General features: G+C 37.2%; 1 protein-coding gene across 1 annotated transcript; it reads right to left on the bottom strand.

Moving 5' to 3' along the window:
• Window positions 1-3,982: 3,982 nt before the first annotated feature.
• On the bottom strand, window positions 3,983-5,834 carry LOC124795137 (eukaryotic translation initiation factor eIF1). Its single transcript, XM_047259015.1, has 3 exons — window positions 5,673-5,834; window positions 5,198-5,355; window positions 3,983-4,854 (listed from the first exon to the last, which is right to left on the bottom strand). The coding sequence occupies exons 1-3, from the start codon at window positions 5,698-5,700 to the stop codon at window positions 4,708-4,710; spliced, it is 333 nt and encodes a 110-aa protein (XP_047114971.1). The 5' UTR covers window positions 5,701-5,834; the 3' UTR covers window positions 3,983-4,707.
• Window positions 5,835-9,780: the final 3,946 nt, after the last annotated feature.

Raw genomic sequence — 9,780 nt, 5'->3', positions numbered from 1 at the left:
CTGTAGAAAAAATACATGCTAGGGAAATACGGAATCATTCAATTACTTTCCCTACAGTAGAGCAATTTAGTGGAAAGATCAGAATACACGGAAAATATAACCCCCACTGCATATAAAACCTTCCAACAAAACTGAAGACTGCTACTGCTGTTGTGATCTTGTCTGAAGATGAGTTTGAGGCATATCTTCACACTATCCTGTCCTCTGCAAGTTCCTTCATGTATGCATAACTACTGAAATCAACATCCACAGGAACTTGTTTTCTGTAGTCGAGCCTTGGTATGTTTCTGCAATTTTTACACCCACAATTAGCTACACGATCTATCCAAGGCAAGCTATTACCATTACCACATGTGTTGGTTTTTGTATTCATGACTTGTTTAAACTGATGGTTTGATGTTTCTTTCACTAACCTGCTTTGGGATCGGTCTTACGGCATTAAATTTGTCACAAAGAGTGAGGATGTTTCACCCATCTCACATATCTTGCCTACCAAGTACAACAGTTTTATCATAACTGTTTTGTCAAAAGATCTTAATACTTCTGAGAGTTGTGGCCTAGTCTGAGAGCTTACAAGTTAGGTCCTTCAGTGCTTTGGCAAATTCTTCTCACAGGCACATATTCACACAACAATAATGGACACACACCTGGCTACCGTCTGGGCGATAAGCCACACTTCACAGGACCACAGCTTCATCTCATTTTCACAGCTTCCTCTTCCCTTTCCACAATACTGCCTTCAAGTTTCTTTACCTTCAGCTTCCCCCTCCCTCCCCCTATTTCTTTTGCAAAAAAACTGGCTTGACATCTTGAGCTCTTGTTATTCAGACAGCTGCATTTCTTTTCTCCAAAGATTTCCTTGAAGAAATGAGAAACATATGTGTGAACATCAAGAGCTCAGGTGGCTGATCACTACTAAGCAAAGATTAGAAGGAATATATAGAAGAGCTACATAAAAGAAATAAATTTGAAGACTGCTATGCTGTGTAGAAGCTGATCTGGAGCTCTAAAAATTGGGTAGGGCAGTATACAACATACCAGCATGACATACTGGCAACTGGACAAAGTATATGTATTGTAGAATGCCAGTGTCACACCTGACCACAATAACCAACGAAATCAGCACTCAAATGTCTACCCCACCTTTGAGTAAGAAATGAAATGGCACAGGGCCCAAACTACTTGGGTAAGTGTAACTGGGCTGGGGATCAATATTACCACTGAACGATTTAATCAGAAGGCCCAAGATTGTAGTTTAAGTAAAGCATGAGATATGGCAATTAATTAGACTATGTCACATCAGAAATAAAATCAGTCTGCCACAAGGAATGTCTCAGGTGTGGAACGGCAACACAACACTATTTTAAGTAGTGGGAAACATTGCTTTTTTTTTTTTTTTTAGCCTGTCCACAGTTTGATTGAATTCCAAACAACAAATGACCATGATCTTTTCTTGGGACCTGAGTATGTCAGCTACAGAAGCAGTCAAAAACATGAAGAAAAAAATAAACAAAGCCCGCCCTTGTGATTCATCAAATACAGTGAGAAAAAAAATTTTTTTTTTAGAAAAAATGGAAAACTACACGCACAACTTTGCTGCAAACTATGAAATCTAGCACATTCGTGGCTTATTTTCACATACCTTCCAGCATTCTCTTGACAATCAATTCAGTCTGTACTTCACAGTGGGTTCTTCCACCCTTGGATCACTTTCCTAGTTCTTTTGCTACGTCTGTCCCCTTTTCATCCCAGTAGACAAAATGGTCCAATTAGAAGAATCAACCCCAGTCACAGTTTTTTCAGTTATTTCTAAGTGATAACATTATTGTGTGAAATATAGTGTGACCACGTAAAGTAATAACAAAAGAGCATAACTTCTACATTCCACATTATTCTCTTAGCCAAGAGGGTATACAGAATAATTAGGAACAAAAGATGAACTTCACTTACCGCACCTGAAGTAAGTTGAATAGACGCCACCCAAACACTTCCTGGGTGCATTACACAATAATTTGTCAGCTGATGTAAGATCACTTGATTCAATGACTGCTTCATATTTACCCTAAACACTAACTCTTACTATTTTTCAGAAACAGACAGTCTGGTTTCCCATTATCACACTTTTTATAATGAAGTGCACTATCCGGACAAATCCCTAAATTTTCATTGGGAATTGCTTACAATTTTACACACTTTTTATAATGAAGTACTAAGTCACCAAGAAGTATGAAGCAAACTAAGTACTGAATTCATTACCTTACCTCTTCACTTTAACAAATTTAAATGTTAATAGTTTTCAACTTTTGTAGTCCTGTCTTCCTCAGTTGTGTGTAATATTATGGTATATTGATAATTTTTACTTATGGACCATCTGACAACTGAATAAAACACAATTTTGGTGCCATACGCGTTTCGCATTTATTTTCTGCAAGGCATCATCAGTGGCAGGTTGTGTGGACAATTTCTTACATATTACACTCCTGCTGCATTTCATAAGAACACCACCACCAAAAATGCAACAGGAGCGTAATATGTAAGAAATTGTCCATGCAACCTGCCACTGATGATGCCTTGCAGAAAATAAAGGCGAAATGCGTATGGCACCAAAATTGTGTTTTATTCAGTTGCTGTCAGACAGTCCGTAAGTAAAAATTATCAATATTCCGTTAATAGTTTTCCTTCAGAGGTGGTCAGACTTCAGTGACATAACATTAAAGCAATACCATCTCTGTGAGGTACAGTATAGGGTAAGACTGTTCCAATTGCCTTTTTCAGATTATCAAAACACAAAGCTCTACAATGTACATGCTTACATCTAAACCATTCTTGGCATTCAACTGGATAGAATGAATAACTGAACTTTTCTCTTCATTGTTAAGAATTAGCCAGAAAGCACACAGGCAATATTTATCTTGGCATCTTCAGCTCAATAGTGCTTTGGACACTTATAACCTACATAACTGTCAGCTCTAAACCATGAGAGCTGGTACACACCTTGTGAAAATACAGTGCATTCTGTGAACTGAATACAATGTTTTTAAGCAATCTGTTTCTTACAAATTAATTTTTATTTGGAACCCCTGTAAAAGCTAAGAAATGACCACACAAACTTCCAGCTGAGGAACATTAATCTAATTATTCTATATAACATGACTGCAGAAGCTGCTTTCACTCAAATTTGTATCACTGCATTCTGACCATGTTCATTTTATTCAACAGGGAAAGAAGTTATCATATAAGGTTTAAGTGTCTGCGTGTACCTACCATCCACTACACACATTTCAGTGGTTTTTTTACCTTGCTACTGTCAGTTATTTTAACACTACTGGTACAACCATACAATCACGTTTGAAATAAAACTTCTTCAGTCTGTATTCCATAAATAACATGTACCAAGACCACCATCAACATCTGCAAGCTATCTCAATCATGCATCTCATCTTCCAACAATACTACATAATCAACATTTTTATGTACTACAAATACACTTTTAGGGCCTAACATTGTCTGCAGTTTTCTTCAGGACTAGAACTGAAGGTTTTGTATTCAGTATCCTTGAGCATGTCACTGGAACTATTTCTTAACAATAATTAATGATTTTTACAACAGCTAAACACAATAAAAAGTATACATTTATGTGTAATAACCCCCAACTGGACAGTGCTGAAACTTCTGACAGTCCCACTGTAGTCAGTATTTCCAGTAACAAATTACACAGTAAGGTACACTTATGTCATGATTACACCAATCTTCACTTTGTGAGGCATGTGATAACAATAAAGCTGCAACACTACTTAAGCCACTATAGCATTCTAATTTAGTGGACATTTGTTCACTCTTCCATGTCTTTAAAAATATTTACTACTTCTTGTAGTAGTGAATATTCAAATTACACGTACTTTTTAATAAGTGCGTGTTTACACACTATGTTATTCAACATTTTGTAACAAATGCAAAGGAAAATGAGAACATACAAATGAAATTACTCCATTAATAAATTTATTGAAACAATTCAAATGTTACATACCATACTTATGGTCATTTTCTAATGCTTTAGATCATTAATTTTTAATGAAAAGTGGGGATACAATGTCAATATATTTTAAGTAATCTAAAGGCTCCCTTCACATTTGTTAATAAAAAGTGTACTATAAAAATTTGCAAGCTACAATTTCTGTATCGTATGATTGCCCCCACAAAAGGCACTGATGGAGTAAGAGGTTGCAATCACACATGCCATCTTGTGACAGATAAAAAACAAATAAGGCATTCTGCACAAAGAAATGTTAAGCACAGTTAATTTTTCCTATACAAAAATACATATAATTGTTAAAGCAAAATTGCCCATTAGATTTTTCCATTCAATCACACACTCTTCCTAAACAGATGATACATTCTCGAAAGTCATCAATGGTGCCAAGATACATACTACCTCATAAAGGCAAAACACATTATTTCCTTTCCTTGAATGTTCAATATGAAAGATAATTTCCTATACAGAGGGAACCTTACCTAAAGAGCATAAGGAAAGAATTGAAGCTAAGAAAGTTAACGTCTGCTACAGGTTGATAAAGAGTAATGAAGTCGTGCCAAAATTAGCAACTACTGACTATGATTTCACAGGTGATCCCCACTCCTGAGATTCCCAAACCAATTAAAATTTTTATAGGAGGATCATTTGGATTACAGTTTTTAATTTCCTTTTGTTTAAAACCCGTGAACTTTAAGCTGTTCAGGCTTGGCAAGCCCTGCTTTTGTCAACCACTGGCAAATATTTTCTCGCTGGTCACCCTGAAGCTGAAGTACTTCGCCGTACTCCGGATGTTCAATTACTGTGCCATTACAGGCAAACTCCTGCAACAAGAATTATTGCTTTTAATTCAAAATCTCAACTGACAAGTTGGTAGGCAACAAAACACATCACAACTAGGTCACAGCATTGACCTACTTTCAAACAAGGACACGTGAAGCAATCTGTCAGTATTCCCTGCAGCTTTCATTATAAAATGAAAGTTTCGCAGGCATTACTTTTATTTTTGCACTGTTCCGACACCTGATAATACAAAATTCGTATAATCGGGCTCTAATGAGTGCATTTTCGTTGTTGTGTTTTTAAGGTGCATACATGTGCTACCGACAATACCATTATTGAACAGCATAAAACACACATTACAGAGCATTTAATAATGTTACTAACCTTTTTACATGCTCGGACAATCTTCTTCAAGTCATACTCCGATGAAAGTCCTTGGACAGTAGTTAACGTCTTACGACCATTCCTTTGCTGAATTCTTATATGCACGAGACCGTCTTGGACATCATCATCTGAACCCTTGATTGCATCAGCAAAGGGGTCTGAAAGGAATAAAAACCCTTATAATTTTTCCATTTTTAACGATTATGATTATGCGTATATACTGCTGATAAAGGAGTGAATCATCAAATAATGTTACACAACCATGCGACCTATAATACTGTTCAGGATCTCTTTTACAATTTTATTAGCTAAATACGAGCTTTACTTAAAAATCAAAGCTAAAGTCAGCAGAATCTTCTCATGAATTTAGCTGCATTGCACAACTTAATAGCGATCTCACGATCTGCCATTTTGTTGTAGAAAATTCTATCACTTACACCACAATTAAAATTGAACGCTGGATTTATATACTTACCGAATGTGTTAAGATTCTGGATGGACATACGACAAACAAAGTATGCAACTGTGAAATATACACCTGCAAAGTGCAAAATACTAGTCTGATATGCAAGCACGACAATTTCTACGACGCACAAAACCTTCTAAGCTCAATTCTTTACCGGAAACGTATATACGGATATGAATTGGTATGACGTCATGGTACGTCATCGCCTGTTCTGACATCAGCGCTCTCTCTGCAATGCAGGCAGAACTAGTCAACCGCGGGCGTTTCGAAGCTTGAAAATTTAAAACAAATTAAAAGACTGTCTGAATGACAACTACTTCTACTCAATAGATGAATTTCTAGATATGAAGTTGTAAGTGAAAAAAACTGTATAATGAAAACTTATGTTAAACGGGCACGTTCCATATAATTGCGAAATGTCGTATTCATGATCTATGGAACAAGTATTAATGTAATGTACTGTAAAGTAATGATCCTAGTTTCAAAGTGCTAAGAGATCTTGTACAATAACTTAGATAACTATTACAGACATTTTATATCAAGTTTATTTTTATACCTCCCATGAAAATACCTCCTCCAAAACCGAGCGAGGTGGCGTAGTGGTTAAACACTGGACTAGCATTCGGGAGGACGACGGTTCAATCCCGCGTCCGGCCATCCTGATTTAGGTTTTCCGTGATTTCCCTAAATCGCTCCAGGCAAATGCCGGGATGGTTCCTTTGAAAGGGCACGGCCGACTTCCTTCCCAGTCCTTCCCTTATCCAATGAGACCGATGACCTCGCTGTCTGGTCTCCTTCCCAAAACAACACCAACCTCCTCCAAAAAAGTAATGGAAGTAGTTACCTAGAAATCTTGCTGTCTCCTCTCTGCTGTTTTGTTCCACATCATTATGATTTGTCATGTGAAATAAAATGATCCGTGGAACATGAAACTAATTAACTTCATATAAAACTACTTCAACACCATATACAATTTTAAGCATGTAACACAGTGCAATAGAATACATTACAAGAAAAATACAATCTGATATATAGTACAATATATGACAAAATCAATTTTAGATACATGAAATGAAGTAGAAAATAATTTAAATTTATTTTAGCATATATTCGCATATTATATAGTTACATCTAACTTGAAAATGAATTTTCAGAACTATTTGTAATTTTTGTTACTTTTATGATCATGATGTGATAGGGAAGTTTATTGTATTGTTTATTCCCAAGTTGCAGTAGTCCATTTTGTGTGAAAAATGTATTTGTATAATCACTGTAAAAATAAAATTTTTCCCATGTGTCATATACATGGACTGCTTGATTTGTATAGACTAAGTTGTTTAGCCTCTGAAATTTTTCTTTATGTAAGTAGCTACCACAAGTATGTAAAGCTATGGCCATTGTAGTAACTGGGATGTTTTAAATAGGGGTTTCCAAGAGTTTCTGGCGGCTACATTGTCAATTGTCCTTGTGATCCTTTTTTGTGCTCTGAAGCAACATTTGGTAATTGGCAAACTGCCACAAAAATTTATCCTCTATAGCAGCAGAGACTCTGCTTGGCCATAGTATACACTTTTTAATTTTTTCCTTGTAGTATACATAGTGCATTATTAGGCCAAAGCATGTTTTGCTTAGCTTCTTGTTAATGTACATGTAGCTGATGTATGTGTCCCATTTCAGGTTTTTCTGAACCAATATTCCATTAAATTTTGTGGAGTTTCCATTTTCTAATTAAATAAATCTATAGTGGGATTAACTGATGTTTGTTTTGTGTGGTTTGAAGATGTGTTGCAACAGTTTTCTCTGTTTTAAAAAGAAGGCTTTAGTGCTTAACAACTCTGTAATGTGTGAAGCACAATTTCATGTTTGATATTGTAGTTCTGCAGCAGTTGTGCCTTTATCTGAGCATTTGTGTCAAAATTTTATGAATGTGTTGGAACTACTAAATTATTCTAGGTCATGGTCATGTAAAAAAAAAGTATGCATAATGTTCTCTTCCTGGTGTTTGATTTCTATTAGGTTTTTTTTTTCTTTTTTCTTCTTCTTCTTCTTCCCCCCCCCCCCCCCCCCCCCCCCCCCCGGGTATGATTTCTCTGTTTACCTATCAACCCCCTCAATTCCTACATGTTCAAATTTTACAAGCAATAAATTGTGATCCATCATATCAAAGGCTTTTGTGAGGGCCGAAAATATTGAAATATTGCTGATACATGTTCCTTCTGGTCTGCTGCAGTCAAGACTTCAATCACAAAATCAAAAATTGCAGTTCTATTGACTTGTGTTTTCTGAATCCCTGTTGGATACTAGATAAAAAAAAATACTTTTCTCTATGAATGTAATGCGTCTTCTGTAATAAAATACTTTTTCCAATACAGTATTTTAATAAAACCTGACAGCAGAGGTATTGATCTGTACTTTTTCTCATTTGTCTTGTCTTCCCTACATTCATCATTTACAGTTTTTCTGGAAATACTCCACTATACAATGAGGAGTTTCAAAGACGATTATGGGTCTTAAACAGTACTGCTGTTTATTTTCTTAATAACCATGAAGACTGTCTATGCAATGGCATGGGATGCATATGACTCCTAAAGCCATTTTTTTACTTTTCATAGCATTTTTTACATTTTCCTACGTTCTAGAGGAAAAACTGAGCCACAGCAACATTATTTAGAACAAGTCAGTAGATACATTTGAAGAGTTATTCGTATCTTTAAAGTAGTAATGCAAATTACAGGTGACTCATGTGTACATCAAGCTCATGCAGAATAACATGTGGCAATCAAGAGATTTCCATGCAGAATAAACAAATGAACACAATATTACAGAATAAGGTTACATGTTACTTCAACAAACTCTAATTTCTACAAAAAATCTTTCTGTGAATAAAACACACAGCAAAAATTCCACATTCAGCAGATATAGTTTGTCAGTGAAGACATCAGCATAATGTTAAAAATTTCTGGTTCAATGTAAACACTTTAGGAGTAAAGGAGACCACTCACCAGAAAGCAGAACCATTGAGTTGTCAGAAGGTACACACACACACACACACACACACACACAAGAAAGAAAACTTTCTCAAGCTAGAGTACAAATACACACAGAAAACACACATGTGCTTAGACATGCCTATGCACCTGCATGGTGCTTGTTGGATGCACAATGTCATTTCAGCAGGTGGACTATGTCAGAGTGAGGGTTGTGTCAGGTGGATAGAGAGGGAGGAAGGCAAGAGGCAGGAAGATGGATCGTGGGTGGGTGACTAGCATCTCAGAGCGAGGCAGCCAGTTCACTGGCTAGGAGTGCGGGATGGAGGACTGGCAGGTGCACAGGCTTGGCATGTGATGTTCTGGTGTTGAAGCCAGTGGGGGACAATGCATGCTGAAAGTGATGTGGGGACATGAACCAGGAGGGGGTGATAGGATGGAGGAAGTGGAAATTGTTGTGTGAAAGGCATGGGGACAGTGAGTAAGTGGAGATTGAGAGCGAGATGGTTGCAACACTAAACCTGGCCTCTTCTGGTTCATACCATCATTCAATTGTGACTTTCTCCCACCCCACCTAACCACAGCCTGGTCACCTTCCGTGAATTCCTTACCTCCAACTCGGCCTCAGCAGCCTTCCCAGAACATTAACCTTTCAGCACAAGGAACGGCGGCCATGCACAATCTTAAAACATATCAGATCCTGATGTAATCAACCTCCCTGCAAGCAAAGCATCCACCACTGTCATGATGAATCACAATGACCACCTAGTAGAGGCCTCCACCAACTGTATGACTATTCCATCAACAAGCTCTGCCATAGTGATCCCATCCTAGAAGTCCAACATAACCTCTTAATTTCTGCTTAAAGCCATATGCCCTTCTCAGAACCTCTCCCCTGAATGTATTTCCCTCCTCACTCCTATTACATCTTGCACACCCACCTTCCAAATGCTTCTCAAAATCCACAAATCCAACAGCTCTGGATGCCCCATAGTAGCTGGTTATTGAGCTACCTCCAACCAGTTGCCAAGATCCAGCCTCCCATGTCAAAGTTGCCAATCAGCTCCTTCAATGGCTCTCCACCATCCACATCCTTTGATCTCCTGAGTCCCTGTTACCCACTGTTGACA

This window comes from Schistocerca piceifrons, chromosome 4 (assembly GCF_021461385.2).
Source record: "Schistocerca piceifrons isolate TAMUIC-IGC-003096 chromosome 4, iqSchPice1.1, whole genome shotgun sequence".
Taxonomy (NCBI): domain Eukaryota; kingdom Metazoa; phylum Arthropoda; class Insecta; order Orthoptera; family Acrididae; genus Schistocerca; species Schistocerca piceifrons.
Note: the sequence above shows the minus strand (reverse complement) of the source record. Positions and strands in the feature narration are given on the sequence as shown.